This window comes from Amphiprion ocellaris, chromosome 15 (assembly GCF_022539595.1).
Source record: "Amphiprion ocellaris isolate individual 3 ecotype Okinawa chromosome 15, ASM2253959v1, whole genome shotgun sequence".
Lineage (NCBI taxonomy): Eukaryota > Metazoa > Chordata > Actinopteri > Pomacentridae > Amphiprion > Amphiprion ocellaris.
In genome coordinates this window covers 32,677,427-32,701,778 of record NC_072780.1, presented here as the reverse complement: position 1 = coordinate 32,701,778, position 24,352 = coordinate 32,677,427, and the positions used below count along the sequence as shown (strand labels likewise).

General features: G+C 40.6%; 1 protein-coding gene across 2 annotated transcripts in view; it reads left to right on the top strand.

The window, feature by feature from the left end:
* The window catches only part of LOC118470567 (uncharacterized), a 130,501-nt gene that overhangs the window by 12,274 nt on the left and 93,875 nt on the right, over window positions 1-24,352 (top strand). Inside the window, exon 4 of one of the 2 annotated variants that reach the window (XM_055018098.1) lies at window positions 1,227-2,353. In XM_055018098.1, the coding sequence (XP_054874073.1) occupies window positions 2,223-2,353 (131 nt within the window). In that variant the 5' untranslated portion in view covers window positions 1,227-2,222. The remainder of the gene's footprint in view (window positions 1-1,226; window positions 2,354-24,352) is intronic. The other variant, XM_055018101.1, reaches the window with a different exon arrangement.

The window sequence follows — 24,352 nt, the reverse complement described above, 5'->3', positions numbered from 1 at the left end:
TGTTTGAAGAAACAACTTGATGTTTTCATTTCAGACTAGAAAACACTTTAAGGCCTTTATCTGTTTTTGCTCTTTTGATCATTTTATTGTTTCTTCTGTTTAATTTGATCTTCTACAGTTTAACTGGTGTCTTTTCAAATGTTTCGTCTTTAGTTTGATTCTTCTTAAATGTTTAGTTTCACTCTTTTCTCACCTTTTATTCTGTTCTAATGTCTGATCTGATTTCGAAATGTTTTGTCTTTTTAATGTTTAATTGTTGTTTTTTCAAATGTTTTATCAGCTTGTTTGAATAATTTCCTTTTCTTTCCCAATGTTTAATTTTTCGATTAAATCTTTAAGGTTTTTCTTTTTAAATGTTTTACCACCTTTTAATGTTTAATTTTCTTTTTTAATGCTTCATTGTATTTTCTGTTTAATTCCTATTTAAAGTTTTATTGTCTTTAAGATTTAATTTTCTAATTAAACTAATTTTTAATTAAATGTTTTGACTTTTAAAGGTTTAATAATCTAATTAAATGTTTTGTATTTTTCTAAATGTGTAATATTCTTGTTTAATTGTATTTTTTGAAATGTTTAATTATCTAAAATATTTCATCTTTAATGTTCAATATTTTTGTTTAAAAATTTTTGTTTAATTTCATAATTACATGCTTTGTATCTTCCGTTTAATTATCTAATTAAATATTTTGTCTAATATAATTTAATTGTATTTAATGTTTAATTTTCTTCTTAAAAGTTTTATTATATTAAATGTTTTTTTCCTTTGATTTAATTGCTTTTTTACTGTAGTTTATTTCTTTAATATTTTTTTCCTATCAAGACTTTAACCCCAACCTTAAAAATGAAACAAACCCTTAAATCACAAAGAAAATAATTCTGTTGTCACAATCATGAGTTAGTCAATTATTCAGTTTATCCATTCAGCTTTATTTGTTTTGCACCTTTCACACAGATCACAAAACTAAACAAGCAATGAGAAAAAACTATGCTAAAACTATGATTAAAACTCAAAAACAAACAAATAAAAGAATTAACACTGTAATAAAATATGTTGTGTCCAGGGGATGGAGGGAGTTTATTGAAGTCTTCTTGGGCTCACATGAGAAATCATTTAACATATAAACTTGATATTCAGTCTAAGGAAACTGGAAACTGCAGAGCGACAGAAGAACCAACAATATCTCCTGTTTTCTCCTTTAATGAGTCGACTCTTCTTGTGCTTTCAGACCAAAGAACTACAGACTCTTCACAACCTGCTCAAACTCTTGGTACAGGACCTCACCACACGGGTCAAGAAGGTTTCTGTCTCATTTCTACTCTGAAGCTCACCTTCTGCTGCTCAAACTGCTGACAAATGTTTCTGCTGCTCTAAAGTCTGGCCTCCAGAACTTCCTAAAAACTCTCCAAGTCTCTTCTGCTGCAGGTTGCTTTGTAGAACTGTTCCAGAAAACCTCACTAAACCACATGGAGGAGCCTCAAGATAGTCGTCCAAATGAAATCATACAAAAACCAAACTAGTACAACCCAAACACTAAAGTCTTCTGCAGCCTACCAGAGAACCTCTGAGAACAGAGAATCAGGACAGGAACTCTTACCTTCTGGACAACCAACGCTGGTTCTCAAACAAGAACACAGAATGTGTCTGACCAAAAACCTCTGAAGACTCACTACAGCCAAGATAAAGACACAACTCAGCTGCACCAAATCCACTAATCACTGCACACAGTAGCACCATGTGTTAACTGTGGCTAAAGAACCACATTTACCAAGACAACTATCCAGTACAAAGCCCTAAAACACACCAAGAAACACATTAAAGATGATTTTACTGCTGGAAGCTGCAAGCCAACACCTAAAGAACAAACTGAAGCAATGGAGCCAAACCCAGTTCACTGGTGAAGAGAAGCAGAGGAAATGTTTGTCTGCAGCTAAATAAAGCAGGAAGACACTGAGTTGCTCAGGTGTTCCTGATAACACCAAGCAGCCACCTGGACAGCCAATAGGAACACAGCCACCTGGACAGCCAATAGGAACACAGCTTCCTGGAAGTCCAGAGGGCGGGGTTAGTGAAGGAAATTTAGTTTAAAGTTGAAGCAGAAAGTTAATAAAGAAAGTTGAAAACCACCTTCTGATACCTGAAATCTCTGAGTTTTCACACAAAGAACACCTGAACATGTCAAACTGGTTTCATAGTAGAACCATCATTGTAAAAACGTCATAGTATGGTGTGTTGCTCAAAAAACATGAGGACCCGGCTGTCAGGGGACAAACATGTAAGAAACATGAGAACAGAGAGAATCCAACCAGTAGGTCACAGTTTATCATCATCTAATCATCTCCTGAAGTCCATATGGTGAGAGACATCAGTATCTGGTTGTTAATTTACCAGAGGATGCTTATAATCATGCTGATGTGGTCTGTACTCTACAGTATTTTAGTGACTCAATAAATGCCTAAGTTGTTTTTTTGAAAATGCTTTTTAGTTTTTAATAAACATTTAACAGCCTATATGTAATTAATAAATGGCCTTTGCCTATCTTAAGAAAAATTCACTCAGAACTCTGATATGTTAACAGTACTAAATAAATCAATAAATACATGCATACACACAAAAATAAGTTCATACATTAACTGTGTTAAGATAAGATGTAGATTTTTAAAAAAGTTGTTTATGTTTTTGCAGAATCCAGTATTGCTCACTGGTTGGTCATTACATTTTATTAGTTTGATTTCACTGTTTAAAATGATGCCACCTCTTTTCAGACGGAACCTGTGATAATAAAACAATACAAAATTTTTAGTTCCGTGTTAATAAAGCACTTAAAGCTTTAAGTATGGCTAAATGCTTTTTTCAAAATTAAATATATCACTCCTTAGGTGGTAGTGGCCCCAAGTTCAGTAAAGTTGGAAAGATATTCACAGATTGGGACTTCCAGCATCAATAACTCATTAGATATAGGTTGTCAAAACATAAACGGTGCCTCTTTCCCATTGTTGCAAGGCAGACAATGTGCTACAAGCCCAGTTTTATCAAAAGTAGCTGTCTTTCAAGCTACAGGAATAACATTGGTGTCTATGGAGTGAACAGGGTCCGTCTGCAATTTGCAAAACCACTGCAACAGTAAAGAGAGACAAATATTCAATAACTTCACTCTTATACATTGTAGTGTCACTAAAATCACTGCAGCCTTCAACTGGCTCCTGTTGACAAAGTGTTTTAACAGAAATGTAAATGTTGTAATTTGATTCTTTTAATGAACCATGTAACTTGAATGGATGTGATGCTGGTGTGACCACAGTGCACACGTCTGATGTTGCTCACAGTGGTCCAAGGGACGCTCAGGGAGTTTGTGTGTTTGCTCACACTCAGGAAAAATTACAGGGAACATTGCATACAACTGTACTATACTATATATATGTACTATAAACTGTACTATACTCTGATTTACTCTGGTCCCGCCCATTTTCTGTCTTTATGCTAAGCTTAGCTACACTGTCGTTTGTAAATACTCTGGTGTTTTGTCCTGTAACACTCAGTTAAAACATTTAAACGTCAAACTGTAGAATATGTGTTGTTCTTTGGGATCTGACGCATATTTTACAGGCTGCTTCATCAAGCTGGTGTTATTCATCCTCTGAAGAGTCCTGAAAAACCCAGCGAGGTGATGTTGACGTTTGAGAGACATGAACCTGCAGCCGTCAGCAGATTGTCCTGGTTCCTGATGTGCCGTTTGAAGAGAACGCTTTTCTTTCTGCTGCTTTCTGAGGATTCGGGTCAGCCTGTTCCCATATAGGATGTGATATTTGCCCAGAGGCCGTTTGTACAAGACCAGGATGGGTCCATTTAGAGGGGCGGCGGAGCGGAGAGCCAATGGGAGCCGACGTCTATAGCGGAACGTTTCCCAATCCGTCGGCAGCTCTCGGTGTCGCAAGTGTTTGCTCTGCTGGTTTGTGTCAGAGTTCAGGATTCATGTGTGTTTCCTTTAGGTTCACGTTCATTTCTTCCACTACTTTCCCTCTTTGTCGCTGCAGAGCTAATTCAATAAGTCTGCTGGTCGCTGCCAAACCATGCAGAAACGTCAAGGAAACGGCGTCCAAGGTAAACAGCTGTCAGGCCTCATAAGATCTCCCGGCTGGAGACTGATCCTGGACCTCAGTGACCCAAACTCAGCGCTGCAGCCAAAATAAAACTGTGATAATTATAGAAGTCTAACCTCAGGTCTGAGCTTCAGCAGAGAGAAAACACTGTTTCAGAGTTGGTTTCAAACATTTACTGATTAAAACATTAAAGCTGCAGACTCTTTTTGTGGTGATTTTCCAGCTTTTTTAGTCATTTTAGTTCCAGTTTTTACCAGTTTTTCATCCTGAAACTGTGAAGTTGTGCCAAATTTGAATCTTTCAGGGTAGTTTTGCCTCTTTTGCAGTGATTTTGCATCTTTTTCTGGTAATTTTGGTCCCTTTTGTGGTAATTTTGCATGTTGCTGGGCCAATTTTTAATCTTTCAGGGTAGTTTTCCATCGTTTATTGGTGGTTTTGTGTCTGTGGTGGTTTTACATGTTTTTATTGGCACATTGGAACCTTTGAGGATAATTTTAGCTTTTTTTGTGGTGATTTTGGGTCTTTGTGGTGATTTTGGCCCCTTTTTTTGTAATTTGGTCTCTTTTTGTGGTTAATGTGTCTCTTTTTGTAGTAATTTTCCAGCTTTTTTGGTTATTTTAGTTGCAGTTTTTACCAGTTTTTCATCCTGAAAATGTGAAGTTCTGCCTAATTTCAGTGTTTCAGGGTAGTTTTGCCTCTTTTGTGGTGATTTTGTGTTTCTTTCTGGTAATTTTGGTCCTTTTTGTGGTAATTTTGCATGTTTTTTGTGCCAAATTTGAATCTTTCAGAGTAGTTTTGCATCTTTTAGTGGGGATTTTTGGTCCTTTCTCTACTGATTTCACACAATTTTTGGGGGGGATTTTGAGTTTTTGTTACAATTTCACCAATTTTGTAGTAATTTTGGTCTGTTTGTGGTCATTTTGCATGTTCTTGTTGGCATATTGGAACATTTAAGGGTAGTTTTGGCTCTTCTCGGAGTGATTTTATGTCTTTTTGTGGTAATTTTAGTAGTTTTTGTTTTGATTTTGCAATGTTTTTGTGCCAATTTGAATCTTTCTGATAGTTCTGCCATCTATCTGCTGTACTGATGAAGTTCTGAGGCTCAGAAATGATGGAAAAATCCACAAAAAAGAAATAAATCTGGACCCACCAATCCAAATTTCATTATTAAATAAAGTTGCTGGAGATAAAGAACCGAATGATTAAGCCATTAAGCTGCAGGAAGAACATCACCGCTGGATGGAAGAAAGACGTAAAGACCCACAAACTGAGGAGGAAAGATTCATTTCTGCACCATGTTTCTGGAAAATATCCAACTTTATGTGTCTGTTTTCACACAAAAGCAAATTTTGGTGATTTGGTTTCATCCAGTTTGGAGTAACTTAACATTCAAGACACAGAAAGCATTAAAAAACAATGTTGTAAGCTCTTTTTTAATGTGTGTTTCTACATTTTCTTGAACTCGTAACGTAAGCTTAAGTCTTTGTCCAGATTCTACTAGTGTCTCTCAATGAAATGTCAAGATGGTGCAGATTTACTGGAATAACTTCACATTCTCGGCCCTTCGAGAAGCACTAATGCAACACAATGTTAGAGAGAAAACACTGGTGACTCGTCTCAGCATCCACAGAGGAACTGGCTGTATATTTATCTCACTTTTATTCTGCCTTCTAAGCTTCTCCGACAAGCAGCAAGCAAAGAGCAGCACATCAGAAAAGTCAAATAAAAAGCAGCAACACAAAGTACAAAACTTCAAACTACAACCAGAGATTCTGAGAAGCTGCACAAGAAGCTGGAAAAATGTTAGCTTTAGCATAACAAGCTCACAATAATATGCAGAAATCTAGCAGATATGCTGCAATGTTCAGCATATTTAGCTTCATTTAGCATGTTTAGTTCCGATTAGCGACATCATAAAGTCTTACAAAGTGTACACGCTTGCAGATAAACTGAAACATTGTCAAAATTGCTAAAAGCATAAAAGTGCATAATGAGGACAAAAACATGCATTTAAAATACATAATTTTGAGTTTAAAATCAGTAAAGCTGCATGTTTTAACAGTGTTTAAAATACTTAAAAATGAGTAGAAATACTGACAGAGGAGTATAAATGTTGCACAGATTTGTCCACAAGGAGAAAAACGTTGATACTGCACAGATTCTAGTTTTCAATAGTCATAGTACTAGTAGAGATTCTTCATATACGAGAGACTGGAAACTATTAAATACACTAATAAACTCAAGACTAAATCTAAATCTGATCCATCCTGTCTCCATGTCAGGGATCATTTATATCTATAAACAAATAACAAAGTGACTTCTGTTGTTCCATGTGCATAAACGTGCTTTTTTTTTGCTTTAGCGATGCTAATACATTGTCTACTGCTGTTTGATGCTGCAGATATTTAATACAATCAGAGAAAAGACTAGAAGCATGTCACTTGTGCATAATCTATCCTTTACTGTCTTATGAATACTATGGATGCATATTTGTTGGTGTTATATTACTTTCTAATACACTCAGATGTTGTATTCATGCACAGTAGGTCATCATCTGCATATTACATTAATGCACACTGTAGCTGGTTAGATCCTGATCCATCCTGTCTCTATGTCAGGGGAAAATGTGGATTCTGATGTAGAAGCATAAAAATTTGGAGATGCTTTTATGGGTTCCACTGATGTTTAATTCTGCAGATATTTAATAAACTTCGATGAAAGACTACAAATATGTCACTCATGCATGTCTTTCCTTTACTGTCTCCACCACGACTGCATTCCAAACCTTTTCTTATACAAATATCGTCATACCACGTGTCTGTGAATGAACTTATTTGTAAAAGTATTCAAATTTTGCAGCAAATAACTCAAGTAAAAACCCTTATTGAGGAACCTACACCAGACACAAACACTATGGATGCATATTTACTGATGTTATATTACTTTCTATTACACTCTGAGGCTACATACATGCACAGTAGGTCACCATCTGCATATTTGCTGATTAGATCCTGATCCATCCTGTCTCCATGCCAGGGATTATTTATCATTACATGTAATGAATAAAGTGGATTCTGTTGTTCTATTTGTGTAAAAATCTGTATTTTTTTGCTTTACAGATGCTAATATGGGTTCCAGTGCAGTTTGATGCAGTAGATATTTAATAAACTCAGAGGAAAAACTAGAAATATGTCACTTGTGAATATTCGTTAATGCAACAGGATGCAGTTCAGACTCGTGTGGAACTTTAAAATGAATAACCTAGTAGGATTACCATTGCAGTTTTTGCAGAAAAGTGAAAAAGCAGTGCAGGTCGGAAAGGAGTTTTAGTCAAACAAGTAAAGATTGCAAACAGTTTGCTAATATTACAGATTTGCATCGTGTCAGAACTTCAGAAGTTTGAGCATCTCCAGAAGTTTGATTAAATCTGAGTCCGACAGGTGTAGTTTTAAGATTTAACCTCTAAAAGCTGCACATTTAGAGCACAACATGTACTTTGAAGCATTTTGCACCAAAGGAAGAAATAAATCAGCTTCAGATTAAACAGGAGGAGATGTTAATGTTAGCCTGACATGATATTTGGTTTGTCGGCTGTGAAGACGTTTGGAAACTTCGTCTCCGTTAGCAGATGGAAGGTTTGACACGAATTCTGAATGTCTCTGAGGAGCAAAGGTTTTAGTAAATTATGTCAAACTGTTCTGTTGATTCAATCTCCTTTTGTTATTGCTCCACGTTTTAAATTTAATATTTTAAACCTTAATGATGCTTTTTCTCTGAGGAGCTTGAATTTCTTGGTTGGAAGTGGAAACAGAACCGCTGCGAGTTGGTTTCGAACATTAAGCTGCAGGAAGAAAAACACCTCTGGATGGAAGAAAGATGTGAAGACCGACACACTGAGGAGGAAAGACAAGTTTAAAGGTCTGTTTGGATTCATTTCTGCACCATGTTTCTAGAAAAATATCAAACTTCATGTCTGGTTTTTTGCAAGATGTTTTTCTTTGTTAGAGAACTTCATCTAGTTTCACCCTAAAATCTGACCCTTTTTGACAGCAGTAAAAACACCCTAAACATCATTCAATTAGCCTGAAATCTAATCTTAGACTTATTTTGACTTGAAATCTGTCCAAAATGATCCAAAATGTGCCAAAAAAGTCTTCAAATTTGTCCAAAATTACTAAAAAAATTGGAGAAAAATACTCTAAATGGTCCAAAAATGACAATAGTAAATACTTATTGGACCCTTAAAATGAAAAAAAAAACCAAAACATTTTTTTGGCCATGTGTCTGCAGTCATGTAAAACAGGACATGATACAGTGTAATAATAGATGTTTTTCTCCAAAAACAAGTGTTTATTAATGCGACAGAAGGTATTTAGACATTCTAAATAGATCTGTAGTCTGTAAGTTGGTAAAGACGCTACATAAGGGTTAAAAAGCACATTTTAGTGATTTGGTTTCATCCAGTTTGGGGTAATTTAACAATCAAGACACACAAAGCTTTAAAAACAACACTGTAAGCTCTACTTTAATGCGTGTTTTCTATATTTTCTTGAGTTGATTAAGTCTTCGCCCAGATTCTATTCGTGTCACGCTCAATTAAATGTCAAGATGGTGCAGATTTATTGTAATAACTTCACATTCTGGGCCCTTCCAGAATGAGATCACTGAGACTCGTTCTTCCAGTTAAACTTTACATCACACAGATAGTTTGGGATAACAGTAAGGAGAACCACTCCCTGATAAAATATGTCCCACTTGGCCGCTCGGACGAAGCACAAGTGTCATTTTTAACAATAAAGTCCAAATGTGGAGTTTACTAAGCCCCAGCTGGGTTTCTGCTCTGACTCAGAGGAATAATATTGACACGCCGATGAAATCTGAGAATCTTTCCACACAGTTTTGGCTCATTTTTGTCCCATTAACTCCCAGAAAAAACTATGTTCCTGTACAACCAAACCGCTCCTCATTTATGGGAGGAACACAGTTTTTGTCAAGGCGTGGGGGGTGAACCCAAGCAGAAAGCACACAGACGAGGAACTGAGGCAGGAACAAATGGTGATTTATTTAACAAAGAAGCAGGGTAAACCAGGAAACAAGTGGGGAAACTAAGTAACCAGGGATTAAACTAAGGACAACTCACTGAAGGGGAGGGTGACGGTACCGGGAACCGGTGGCCCGGCAGGCGACCTCTGTTCGGGTGCTGGTCGGCAGCGGAGAGCGGGCAGGAGCGTCCCGTTCAGAGGGGTAGGTAGGCAGGATGGTCCAGAGAGCTGGGGAGCTCAGCAGTAGGATGTTCTAGAGAGCTGGGGAGCTCAGCAGTAGGATGTTCTAGAGAGCTGGGGAGCTCAGCAGGTAGGATGGTCCAGAGAGCTGGGGAGCTCAGCAGTAGGATGTTCTAGAGAGCTGGGGAGCTCAGCAGTAGGATGTTCTAGAGAGCTGAGGAGCTCAGCAGTAGGATGTTCTAGAGAGCTGGGGAGCTCAGCAGTAGGATGTTCTAGAGAGCTGGGGAGCTCAGCAGTAGGATGTTCTAGAGAGCTGAGGAGCTCAGCAGGTAGGATGTTCTAGAGAGCTGGGGAGCTCAGCAGTAGGATGTTCTAGAGAGCTGGGGAGCTCAGCAGTAGGATGTTCTAGAGAGCTGAGGAGCTCAGCAGTAGGATGTTCTAGAGAGCTGGGGAGCTCAGCAGTAGGATGTTCTAGAGAGCTGGGGAGCTCAGCAGTAGGATGTTCTAGAGAGCTGGGGAGCTCAGCAGTAGGATGTTCTAGAGAGCTGGGGAGCTCAGCAGTAGGATGTTCTAGAGAGCTGAGGAGCTCAGCAGGTAGGATGTTCTAGAGAGCTGGGGAGCTCAGCAGTAGGATGTTCTAGAGAGCTGGGGAGCTCAGCAGTAGGATGTTTCTAGAGAGCTGAGGAGCTCAGCAGTAGGATGTTCTAGAGAGCTGGGAGAGCTCAGCAGTAGGATGTTCTAGAGAGCTGGGGAGCTCAGCAGTAGGATGTTCTAGAGAGCTGGGGAGCTCAGCAGTAGGATGTTCTAGAGAGCTGGGAGCTCAGCAGGTAGGATGTTCTAGAGAGCTGGAGGAGCTCAGCAGTAGGATGTTCTAGAGAGCTGGGAGCTCAGCAGTAGGATGTTCTAGAGAGCTGGGAGCTCAGCAGTAGGATGTTCTAGAGAGCTGGGGAGCTCAGCAGTAGGATGTTCTAGAGAGCTGAGGAGCTCAGCAGTAGGATGTTCTAGAGACGAGCTGGGGAGCTCAGCAGCAGTAGGATGTTCTAGAGAGCTGGGGAGCTCAGCAGGTAGGATTGTTCTAGAGAGCTGGGGAGCTCAGCAGTAGGATGTTCTAGAGAGCTGGGGAGCTCAGCAGTAGGATGTTCTAGAGAGCTGGGGAGCTCAGCAGTAGGATGTTCTAGAGAGCTGGGGAGCTCAGCAGGTAGGATGTTCTAGAGAGCTGGGGAGCTCAGCAGTAGGATGTTCTAGAGAGCTGGGGAGCTCAGCAGTAGGATGTTCTAGAGAGCTGGGGAGCTCAGCAGTAGGATGTTCTAGAGAGCTGAGGAGCTCAGCAGTAGGATGTTCTAGAGAGCTGGGGAGCTCAGCAGTAGGATGTTCTAGAGAGCTGAGGAGCTCAGCAGTAGGATGTTCTAGAGAGCTGGGGAGCTCAGCAGGTAGGATGTTCTAGAGAGCTGGGGAGCTCAGCAGTAGGATGTTCTAGAGAGCTGGAGAGCTCAGCAGTAGGATGTTCTAGAGAGCTGGGGAGCTCAGCAGTAGGATGTTCTCGAGAGCTGAGGAGCTCAGCAGTAGGATGTTCTAGAGAGCTGGGGAGCTCAGCAGGTAGGATGTTCTAGAGAGCTGGGGAGCTCAGCAGTAGGATGTTCTAGAGAGCTGGGGAGCTCAGCAGTAGGATGTTCTAGAGAGCTGGGGAGCTCAGCAGTAGGATGTTCTAGAGAGCTGGGGAGCTCAGCAGTAGGATGTTCTAGAGAGCTGGGGAGCTCAGCAGTAGGATGTTCTAGAGAGCTGGGGAGCTCAGCAGTAGGATGTTCTAGAGAGCTGGAGAGCTCAGCAGGTAGGGAAATCCAGGGGCAGGTTGGGGATCCAGGAGCAGGAGGGGGGCAGAATCCGGAGGGTCTGGTTAGGGAGATCCGAAGGCTGGTTTCAGGAAGCAGGATTGGCAGAACCGGGCAGCTGGGACAGCAGAACTGCAGGCAAGAGAACAGAGGTAGAAGGAACATATTTCTACTAGAGCATAAATGTGCAGGAAGCTAGACAGCAGAGTTTACTAGCTGGCAGGGTGTGGAGCATGAGAGCAGCTTTTATGGACGTGATGAGTAACAGGTGTGCTGTGTCACAGCTGCCCAGAGTTCTGAGGATGATTATTGATCAGAGACTGGTGTGGAGAGCAGCTCAGCCAGGACAGATAGAACAGAAAGGGAGAAAACCAGGGGAAGTTAACAGAAAGGAGGGAGAGGGGGAGGATGAGGGAGGATGAGGGAGGATGGGGGAGGATGAGGGAGGATGGGGAGGATGGGAGGATGGGGGAGGATGGGGGAGGATGAGGGAGGATGGGAGGATGGGGGAGGATGGGGGAGGATGAGGGAGGATGGGGAGGATGAGGGAGGATGGGGGAGGATGGGGGAGGATGGGGGAGGATGGGGGAGGATGGGGAGGATGGGGAGGATGAGGGAGGATGGGGGAGGATGGGGGAGGATGGGGGAGGATGAGGGAGGATGGGGAGGATGGGGAGGATGAGGGAGGATGGGGGAGGATGGGGGAGGATGGGGGAGGATGGGGGAGGATGAGGGAGGATGGGGAGGATGAGGGAGGATGAGGGAGGATGGGGGAGGATGGGGGAGGATGGGGGAGGATGAGGGAGGATGAGGGAGGATGGGGGAGGATGAGGGAGGATGGGGAGGATGAGGGAGGATGGGGGAGGATGGGGGAGGATGAGGGAGGATGAGGGAGGATGGGGGAGGATGGGGGAGGATGAGGGAGGATCGGGGAGGATGAGGGAGGATGGGGAGGATGGGAGGATGGGGGAGGATGGGGGAGGATGAGGGAGGATGGGAGGATGGGGGAGGATGAGGGAGGATGGGGAGGATGAGGGAGGATGGGGGAGGATGGGGGAGGATGGGGGAGGATGGGGAGGATGGGGAGGATGAGGGAGGATGGGGGAGGATGGGGGAGGATGGGGGAGGATGAGGGAGGATGGGGGAGGATGAGGGAGGATGGGGAGGATGGGGGAGGATGGGGGAGGATGGGGGAGGATGAGGGAGGATGAGGGAGGATGGGGGAGGATGGGGGAGGATGAGGGAGGATGGGGGAGGATGGGGGAGGATGAGGGAGGATGGGGGAGGATGGGGGAGGATGAGGGAGGATGGGGGAGGATGGGGGAGGATGAGGGAGGATGGGGGAGGATGGGGGAGGATGGGGGAGGATGGGGGAGGATGAGGGAGGATGGGGAGGATGGGGGAGGATGGGGGAGGATGAGGGAGGATGGGGGAGGATGAGGGAGGATGGGGGAGGATGGGGGAGGATGAGGGAGGATGGGGGAGGATGGGGGAGGATGGGGGAGGATGGGGGAGGATGAGGGAGGATGGGGGAGGATGAGGGAGGATGGGGGAGGATGAGGGAGGATGGGGGAGGTCAGGTCGGGGCCCTGACAGTTTTTCACTGCCATAAGTCAGTAATAGAAGCTTGTGTTTCTTTGTGGCACATTTAGTGTGTTTTTGTGTTCATTTTGCATGCTTTTTTTTTTTTTGCCAAATTTGAATCTTTCAAGGTAGCTTTATATCTTTCAGTGGTGATTTTGGGTCATTTTGTTGTAGCTTGGCCCCTGATTGTGGTGATTTACATCCTTCTGTGAAAATTTTGTGTCTTTTTGTGGTACATTTACCGCTTTTTAAAGTTATTTTAGTTACAGTTTTTACCAGTTTTTCATCCTGAAAATGCGAAGTTGTGTCAAATTTGAATCTTTCAGGGTAGTTTTGCAATTTTTAGTGGTAATTTTGGTCCTTTTTATAGTGATTTTACTCAGGTTTTTTGAGGGACATTTTGATTTGTTGTTGCAATTTCAACTGTTTTGTAGTAATTTTGGTGTGTTTGTGGTGATTTTACATGTTTTTTGCTGGCATACTGGAAGCTTTCAGGGTAGTTTTGGATCTTTTTGTGGTAATTTTGCTTCTCTTAGTCGGAATTTTGTGTCTTTTTGTGGTATATTTACCTCTTGTGGCAATTTTGGGTCTTCTTGTAATTTTTCAGCTTTTTTTTTTTTTAGTTATTTTAGTTCTTTCTCTAGCTTTTCATCCTGAAAATGTGAAGTTCTCCCAAATTTGACTCTTTCAGGGTAGTTTTGCCTCTTTTGTGATGATTTTGTGTCTCTTTCTGGTAATTTTGGTCCTTTTGTGGTCATTTTGCATGTTTTTGTGTGGTGAACTCGAGTTTTGGGGGTAGTTTTGCCACTTTTCGTGGTCATTTTACATGTTGTTATGCCAAATTTGAATCTTTCAGGGTAGCTTTATATCTTTCAGTGGTGATTTTTTGTGTCTTTCTGGTAATTTTGGTCATTTCTGTCATGATTACATAGTTTTTTGTGTGGAATTTGAGTTTTTGTCGCAGCTTCAGCTGTTTCATGATAATTTTGGTCTGTTTGTGATGATTTTGCATGTTTTTGTGGTGATTTTGGGTGTTTTTGCTGGCATATTGGACTCTTTCCAATATAGGGTAGTTTTGACTCTTTTAGGGGTGATTTTGTGTCTGTTTGTGGTAATTTTATCCTTTTTTGTGGTAATTTAACACATTCTATGTGCCAAATTTGAATCTTTGGGGTAGATTTGCCACCAGTCTCTCTGCTGTACTGATGAAGTTCTGAGGCTCAGAAATGCTGGAAAAAGTCCATTAAAAAGTGACAAATCTGGATCCACCTCTATGAACTTCAAGGACCTGGAACTCTGGAAATATTCCCAGGATGAAGGTAGAACTCTGATCATTGATAAAGTTACTGGAGATAAAGAACCAGATGGTTCTGAGGAGGTCTGGTTGGAGGTTTTATCAGGTTTGGTTGACTTTCTTGAATATATTCGTATTATGAATCTTTTTGCTGTTCAGATTTGATTAATTTTATGTGGAATTAACCTTTTGCATGTCATTATTCTAACATTTGCTGGACATAAAGTGCAGCTGATTGGGATGGAAATGTCAGTAATTTTCATTTATTTGCAACCACTGGAAACAAAGGTTGCTTCTCGGTGGGATGAAACCTCCTAAAAGTCTGACTGCTGCCGTTTATACAATCCTAATAAAAGCTTCCACACAGACGACAAACTCAATTTAGAGAAACGACAAGCTGCTCACTTTGCCACTTAATCACCGAGCCTCCTGATTAAACGGCGACTGATAACGAACGCCGATGTGCCGCCGAAGCTCCTCCTGATCGGATTTAAAAACCATTCTGTTCCCTCGGCTCGTCTCATCTTCCCCAGCAGCGCCGTCGTTTCATTTAAATGCTGCTCGCGCATCGCGGGTCCATCGAGGGAAAATGGAAGTTTTGTTTCTGATTAAGGTGCCGGTGATGGGAACATTTATAACCATTATAGACTAATTAGATGTGGAGCTACAGGGAGGATTGTGGTTGGATCCCACAGGGAACCTCTCTGGAGCCCGAACACTTATTTCTGTGATGGTTTAAATCATGTTAGTGTTAAGAAACTGCATCTGCCCTCATTGATTTAAAGTATTCTGAGAGGAAAGTTGACGTTTGATGCTGAAAGGTGCATAATTAACTTCTACATTTCAATGAGCCGCTTCAGTAAAAGTCTTCCTTTTGTCTTTCGTTTGATTATAAATTCATCACAGACCGAAGAAGCTTTTCCAGCCACTGAACTCTGCAGGACCCGGGGTTTTCGATCGGCCGCCTTTGTTCTCCTAATCATGGCAGCGCTGTATGATGAAAGCCTTCATATCTCCAAATAAATCATCTCAACAACAGGCGACGTGTCTTTGAAGTGAAATCTGGATGGAGGGAATCAAGGGATACTGAAGAGCCGAAGTCAGACTAAATATTTGTTAACCCTCAAACACTGCTGGGTTTCTGATGGCAAAGCAGAAATCTTCAAGATTGAAGTGTTGTGAACCATTTTAAGGTACAAACACCTCAGATACCGCAGCAGCAGTAATAATGAGAGTGCTCACGACCAAACAGTAGCTAATTTAGCTCAACAGGAAGTTCAGGTGGAAGAAGGTATCGTCTACTTCCTGAAAGTTCTCGGGCAAAACGCTGAACATGCAATTACAGCTCCATCGCCATTAATATTAATTATGCAGAACTTTTTAAATTACTTAATCACGTAGTGTGTAAGATTTTAGCAAATAGCAAAAAAGTACAATCTCCTAGAGTCTACGATAATGTCTTAAGACGTCTGGTTGTGTTTGATCTAAAGTTCAAGATCTAACCATACTTAGTTTAACCATCAGAGAAAACTAGAAGTACATAAATACTAAAAAATCTACTGTTTGTATACAAAAGTCAGAAAAATGAAATGGTGGCCTGTTGAATAACGATTCACTGTTCTGGCTTTTCGAATGACACAAATTTGCTTTATTTCAGATGCAAATGACAAAGACTTATGTAACGTTTAATGACCTCCAACCAGAGATAATGCAACTTTTTTTTATTGTGTTAAGGAATATTTTATTATGTTAAAATGCATTTTGTAGTATTAAGACAAATTTTAGGACTAACCCTAACCCTAACACATATTTTATGGCATTAATTCTCTACAGACTATAACTTTTCTATTTGTGTAAATTGTCTAAATGACAACAGGAACGAGACAAATCCATGAGTTACGGTGCAAAAACTTTAAAACAATAAACAGTAATTTGTATAATTCATGTGTTTAACGGAAGCAGAGTGACGTATCACAACATAAATAGACCAAAAAAAAGCTGTTTTCATTTATTAACATTGGAAAATACGCTCAATATGATGAGAATTCATCACAGAAATGCTTCATTAATTCAAAAAATGTTGCCTCCGATGATGCAACAGAGTTAAACAACACAACTGCATGAAGATAATCAGTGGGAGGTAGAATTCCCAGTAATGAATTACAGGAATCATAGTGTTGAGAGCAGCTCTGTTCCTCTGATAGCAGCAGCTGACAGTGAGACGTTGAATCCGATAAAACCGGAATCATCTGACAACCCCAACAAACATCCGAGTAGCGAAGCAAAAACAATCTGCCGGCTGCTTGGCTCCGTCGTCCTCTGATTGGATTCAGTTTGACATCTCGCTGTCACCACAAACATCAAGGCTGCTGAAGCATTTTCATCATTCGTGTCTCTGGAGTGCCTGGTTTCTGTTGTTTTACCCGACAGACGTCCACAACCACACAAAATGACAGCTGTATGTGCAACGAATCAAACCGATCGAACACGTTTCAGCCTCACGTTTGCAGAATTCAAAACTGGATGATTATTAATCGACATCACAGGATTCCATCGTATGCAATGCTTTGTTTGGATTTATTTTCTGTGCATGAAGCTTTATGATAACCAGAGATTCACCACTTCTTCTTCCAGCCCTGAGATTGACTTTTTGGGAGCAGAGCGTCGCCTTCAAACGCCTCCCGAACAAAATGTGTTCTGCTTCCATGGGCCCGTTCAAGAAAGCTTTTCATCCGACGCTGATTGAGGCCGCTTTAATGAAGAGTCTTGGAAGTTTAGGACACAAAAGCACCACAGAACGTCTGAAATTACAACAAAATCTCAAAAGCGTCATAAGAAACATGCAAAGTCACCACAAAAATTACCACAAAAACACACAAGATCACAAAAACTACCCTGAAAGATTCAAACATGCCAACAAAAATGTGCAAAATTGCCACAAAAAGTAAAAAAACTACCACAAAACAGGTGAAATTGCCACAAAAATGAAAAAAAAAACTCAAAAGCTTCGAAGAAAAAAAAATGTTAGAAATAATGAGAGTCAGGGTCAAATTTGCCAAAAAAGACACAAAATCACCCCAAGAAGAGCCAAAACTACCCTGAAAAACTCAAATATGCCAACAAAAATGTGCAAAAACACCACAAAAAGTCCCAAAATGACCACAAAGAGACATAAAAGTGCAACAAAACAGACAAAATTACCACAAAAAGGACCAAAGTCACCACAAAACGGGTGAAATTGTGACAAAAACTCAAAATCGTAAAAAAAACAAAAAAACATGCAAAATTCCTACAGAAAGAACCTAAATTACCATTAAGAGACACAAAATCACCCCAAAAGAGCCAAAACCACCCTGAAAGATTCAAATATGTCAACAAAAATGTGCAAAATAGTCAAAAAATGGATGAAAATCATCACAAAGAGATACAAAAGCACCATAGAAATGACCAAAATGACCACAACGACACAAAAAGTGGCAAAACTATCATGAAACATTCAAGTTTGCGAGTAAAATTGTGGAAAATTACCACAAACTGATGACAAAACAGTCCAAAATGACAAGAAAGAGACACAAAAGCACCACAGAACAGGTGAAAATCTCAAAATCATCACAAAAACAGCCAAAATCACCCTAAAAAGAGCCAAAACTACCCTGAAAGATTCAAATTTGCCAGTAAAATTGTGTAAAATTACCACAAAATGACCATAACATCAGCAGGATTCTCTGTACGAAACATTTTGTCTGGATTTATTCTTTTTTGCATGAAGCTTTACATCAACCAGGAATCCTTCTTTCAGTCCTGAGATTGACTTTTTGGGAGCAGAGCGTCGCCTTCAAACGCCTCCCACACAAAACGTGTTCTGCTTCTCTGGGCCCGTTCAAGAAAGCTTTTCATCCGACGCTGATTGAGGCCCAACGGCCACAAAAGGACGACGGGTTTCTGAGGAGAGACGAGTTTGTGCCGCCACGTCTGGATGATCTGCCGTCCTTTTGTCTTCACCTGCTGTTGGAGGCCGAGTGGAGGAGGAAGGACGAGGCTCCTAGCGGCGCTTTAATGAGGACTCTTTGAAGTTCGCTGTCGTCTTCAAACGTCCCTCCGAGGACTCGTCTCGTTTTCCATCTCCGTCCTTTGAGATCCTGCTCCTCTTTAATATCTGTGGTCACCAGTTCTTCCTGCTGCTCCTCCTTCTGTGTTTCTATATGGAACTCACCAGTCAGGAGGCCTGCGTTCTGCTGTAGCCTCCCTTTTGTCTCTGCAAGAAAAAAAGATCCCCTCATCCTACCCAATTCAAGTACATGAGATATCACTGGAAAGGCCAGGATTTAGTAGCGTAGCTCAAATGGGTCAACAGATATAGATCAAAATCAAATGTCCACTACAGAGGACATAAATGAAGGAGGATATATGAAAAGATATTTTCTCTTTGCTGAATTAGTAGTGTATGTAAAACAAAAATGAAAAATCCTTATCTTCTTTATCATTTATTTCATTCACCATAAACAAATACAACATAAATACATACACTATATTGCCAAAAGTATTCGCTCATCCATCCAAATAATCAGAATCAGGTGTTCCAATCACTTCCATGTCCACAGGTGTATAAAATCCAGCACCTAGGCTGCAGACTGCTTTTACAAACATTTGTGAAAGAATGAGTCGCTCTCAGGAGCTCAGTGAATTCCAGCATGGAACTGTGATAGGATGCCACCTGTGCAACAAACCCAGTCGTGACATTTCCTGGCTCCTAAATATTCCACAGTCAGCTGTCAGCTGTATTATAAGAAAGTGGAAGTGTGTAGGAACGAAAGCAACTCTGCCACCAAGTGGTAGGACACGTAAACTGACGGATGCTGAGGAGCATAGTGCCAAGAGGTGGCCAACTTTCTGCAGAGTCAATCACTACAGACCTTCAAACTTCATGTGGCCTTCAGATTAGCTCCAGAACAGTGCTTCAGCAGAGAGCTTCATGGAATGGGTTTCCATGGCCCAGCAGCTGCATCCAAGCCATACATCACCAAGTGCAATGCAAAGCGTGGGATGCAGTGGTGTAAAGCAGCCACCACTGGACTCTAGAGCAGTGGAGACACCTTCTCTGGAGTGACCAATCGAGCTTCTCCATCTGGCAATCTGATGGACCAGTCTGGGTTTGGTGGTTGCCAGGAGAACCATACTTGTTGGACTGCATTGTACCAAGTGTAAAGTTTGGTGGAGGGGGGATTATGGTGTGGGCTTGTTTTTCAGGAGCTGGGCTTGGACCCTTAGTTCCAGTGAAAGGAACTCTGAATGCTTCAGCATACCAAGACATTTTGGACAATTCCATGCTCCCAACTTTGTGGGAACAGTTTGGAGCTGGTCCTTCCTCTTCCAACATGACTGTGCACCAGTGCACAAAGCAAGGTCCATAAAGACATGGATGACAGAGTCTGGTGTGGATGAACTTGACTGACCTGCACAGAGTCCTGACCTCAACCTCATAGAACACCTTTGGGATGAATTAGAGTGGAGACTGAGAGCCAGACCTTCTGGTCCAACATCAGTGTGTGACCTCACAAATGTGCTTCTGGAAGAATGGTCAAAAATTCCCATAAACACACTCCTAAACCTTGTGGACAGCCTTCCCAGAAGAGTTGAAGCTGTTCTAGCTGCAAAGGGTGGACCGACGTCATATTGAACCCTATGGATTAGAAATGGGATGTCACTTACTTTCACATGCAAGTCAAGGCAGGTGAGCGAATACTTTTGGCAGTATAGTGTATGTAGGTGATCTGCACAGTGGCTTGGTGGTTAGCACTGTCGTCTTGCAGCTACAAGATCCCTGATTTGTGTCCCAGCCTTACCTGGGATCTTTCTGCATGGAGTTTACGTGTTCTCCCTGTACATGCATAGGTTTTCTCTGGGTACTCCGGTAATTCTAAATCGTCCATAGGTGTGAATGAAAGTGTTTTTGTCTGTATACGTAGCCCTGTGATAGACTGGTGACCTGTCCAGGGTGTCTCCTGCCTTCACCCTCAGTCAGCTGGGATAGACTCCAGCCCCCCTGCGACGCCTCATGAAGATTAAGCAGTGTATAGATAGTGGATGGATGGATGGATGGATGTTGTTGTTGACTCAGTGTTCTTTCAGCTCACCCACCTTGTTGTGGAGTGTCGTGCAGCTGGCATCACTCCTCTGCTCATGCATGGGTGCAGTATGGCTCCACTGGTTGGTCTGGGGTTGGTAGCACTCTGCAGTGCTGAGTCTCACTTGGCCATCGTAGCCTCCCATGGCATAGATGCATCGGCAGCAGTGCATCCTCGCCTCTGACTAACCAACCGTGATGGTCTCAGTTTCATCATGTCGAAGCCCATTAGACCACAAACTGCAGGAAATTACTGAAGCTGGATTCTGGTGCAGACCAGCGTTAAGTTTGTCCAAGAATACGGTTAAAAACTGGAAAATCTGCCCGTTAACATCAGGCTGCACTGAAAAATGAAGATGCAAAAAGTTCTGTTTGAAGCAGGATTTGAATTAAGCATTCAGAAGTATTATTGATAACTTTATCCTTTACTAATTTTTCCTTGGTTTCTAAAATATATTCAACAAGAAAAGCACTCAGAGAGCGCAGTCCTCCTCCAAGGCTGCTGAGTCGTATCATTTCCGACGGATGACATCTTGAAAGAAGTCGTGGCAGAAATCATGACAGAATAGAATGTGTCCATTTAATACAGATGTACCCATGAACAAAATGATGTACCACTGAGCACAGGCGTGTCTTATGCATTTTTATGTTATTTTACATTAGACATTGATTGTGTGTGGGTGTTGTTTTTTTACTGATATTTCAATTCAATTCAATTCAATTTTATTTATATAGCGCCAATTACAGTCAAATTGTCTCAAGACGCTTTACAGAACCCATATGCCTGAACCCCAGAGCAGCCCTAAGGAGACAGTGGCAGGAAAACACCCTTTTAACAGGGAAAAAAACCTTGAGCAGAACCTGGATCTAATGTGGGGGAACCATCTGCTGCTGGCTGGGTGGGTTGAGAGGGACAGAAGAGGTAGAGATAGAGGGGTAGAGGTAGAGGGGTAGAGATAGAGAGGTAGGGGGGTATTTGTGTGTATTTAAAAAATATGGGGGGAATCTGCAAAATTAAAGAGTTGGTATTTAATTAAAAATTATATTTTTTAAATTTTTATTTTTTATGGTGTGGCAGATCTCAGTTCTGCATCATAAATATTTAAAAATGTGAGTATTAAGGACATTTTCTGGCCATTTTTACATTATAAAAGTAGAAAATGTAATTTACAAGTGACTACAGTAGAAACACTGTACATACAGTTTATTATTAGAGATTATAGTCACATTATTAAGCCTCATATCTTACTGTAGAGTCTGTAATCACAATAATTTATTGTTTAAGTAAATTACACTGTAAAAATACAGTTTGAGGTACAGCAGCTGCTAGTATTTGGTGAAACATTGCAGTAATATTTGTTGCATTGTATTTAAAGTGGGCTGCAGCAGAGTTTCCAGTATCCAGCCTCCATCTATAGTATTACAGAGCCTTTAGAAGCCAGAGTTGCCCTCAGGACCAGATCCTCCTCCCATCATCCTGTTATCTCTACAGAGTGTCTCCGTGGGCAACCTCCTCTCCATCTTCCTCCTCCTCCAGCTGCTGGATCTTCTTCCTCCTGCAGCTGCAGGGAAGTGAACTTTACGACACTCTGGGAGTGAAATAAAGGTCAGTGGGAGATGAAGGAGTTCCTCCAGCAGCTCAGATTCAGCTCAGGATTTACTGTTTGGTTATTTAGGACACAAAACTTAAATTCTGTTAAATGATTTTGACTGAATTTCATGTATTTACACTTGGAATTTTTTGTATTTTTACTCTCAAAAGTCATTTTAATGGTTCAGTATCTCCAGAAATAAAACTCCAACAGCTATGAAATGTGGTGAGAAACGTTTCCGTCAGATGAATAAATGGATCCAGCAGAAGCCAAATCTTTAATTTTTTGACCTTAAAATGGGAAAAAACATGCAAAAATACTCAAACCAGGTTGGTCTAGTGTCTCCATAAAGTTCCTGTAAGTGTCTATATATGGATGGATCCATATTTCTACTAAAATACAGTCTCTGGTCCACATTTCACCAACTTTTGAGGCTCTAACACCAGTAGAATCTGATGTGAGGAAAGTTTGACCAGACATGGTTGTAGTTTTTTTGTTATTTCGACTTGAAATCTGTTCAAAAATGTGTGAGAAATGTCTTTAAACTGGACCAAAATTACTAAAAATAGGAGAAAAATACTGAAAAACATCCAAAAGGACAATAATAAACACTTATTGTCCTGTTTAAATGGGAAAAAGCCTTTTTCTCCAGCGTGCCTGCAGTCATGTGCTGCTGTGTTTGTGGTCCTGATGCTGGCTTGCATGAATCTGACCGTGGATCTGACCGTGGATCTGACCGTGGATCTGACCGTGGATCTGACCGTGGATCTGACCGTGGATCTGACCGTGGATCTGACCGTGGATCAGCTCCAGTCTGTGATTCCAGCCGTCGTCTGATCCCAAATGCTTCTGCAGCTCCAGATTAACCAGCTGAAAGAAAACACTGGAGCAGAGCTGAGCTTCAGGATCTGTTCCCTCTGCACTCGTCTTCTAGTGTATAAAAAAAAGAAAAAAAGATCTTTAACCCTGCTGTTGTCTTCATTTACGAAAAATATTGTGTCCTTGTCCGAAAAAAATCCAAAAATTCAACAAAAAAATTCCCCAAACATCTGAAACTTTGTAAAATCTTCAGGAAGAAAACTCCAGTTATTCCTTAAAAGTTTCCTTAAAAGTTTCTTTTTAAAAAATCCCTCAAATTTGGCAAGAAAATTCTTGTAAATGTTTTCAAAAAATTTAATTAAAATTCTTCCAAAAAAATTCCCAAAATATCTAAAGTGATTCCATATATATCAGCAAAACTTCTAATATTTTTTTTTAAAGTATATTCACATAAAAATCAACCAAAATCTAGAGAAATTCACTGGATTTTAGTTGATTTTTTTGTGAATGTTCTTAAAGAAACTTTTTTCTAGCATTTTATTTTATTTCCACCAAAAAATGTTCAGAAATTTCACAAAAATGTTGACAATGTGGATATCAGAAGTTTTGCTGTGAAAATATATTTTTTCCCCACATTTTCAAACTTTAAATTTGCAAAAAATCAGGAAGAAAATTCCAATAATTCCTTAAAAGTTTCCCTTAAAAGTTTTATTTTAAAAAAATAAATAAAAATTTGGCAAGAAAATTCTTGTAAATATTTTCAAAAAATGAATAAAAATCTTCAAAAAGATCCTGAAAATATCTAAAGTGATTCCATATATATCAGTAAAACTTCTCATATTTTCTTTAAGAACATTCACAAAAAAATAATTTTTTTTTGTGAATGTTCTTTAGAAACATTTTTAACTTTTTCTTTTCCACTAAAAAATGTTCAAAGATTTCCCAAAAATGTTGAAAATGTGGACGTCAGAAGTTTCACTGTGGAAATATATTATTTTCCACATTATCAAACTTTAAAACGGGTCAGTTTGACCCGCAGGACGACACCAGGGTTAAATTACGACAACTCTTAATGTGAAGCTGTTTTATCTGTTTGATATACAACCTTATATAGTGTACTGAATGAAACAGTTAAAAGTGATTATTAAGCTTTGTATTTGTGCAGAAACACCCCCATAGATGCTGATTCCAGTGTGCAGAGTGATGCTTAGTGAAAGCTGCTCCTCCATCATGACTCAGCGGATCAGTGATAACCTGAACTGTGACAGAAACACCAGACAGAAGGTAAAAAGCTGCTTTTCGTGCAGCTGCTGAGTCTCTTCTGTCTCATCTGCTCAGCCAAGCTTCAGTCCCGCTGAGCTGCTTCACAACTGCTTTGATTGTCAACCCATAAATGATTCAGCGAGTCGTATTTTTAGGCCGAGGCCACTTTGAATGATGCATTTATCAAGTCTGAGTCCATATTTTAGCTTCTGGTGTTTTAACCTTCGTGTCGTCCAGTGGGTCAAAATTGACCCGTTTTAAAGTTTGAAAATGTGGGAAAAAATATATTTTCACAGTGAAACTTCTGATGTCCACATTTTCAACATTTTTGGGAAATGTTTCAACATTTTTTGGTGGAAAAAAAGAAATGTTAAGAATGTTTCTTAAGAACATTCACAAAAAAATCAACCAAAATCCAGTGAATTTTGCTGGATTTTTGGAAGATTTTTATTCATTTTTTCAAAATATTTACAAGAATTTTCTTCCCAAATTTGGGGAATTTTTTTAAAAATAAAACTTTTAAGGAA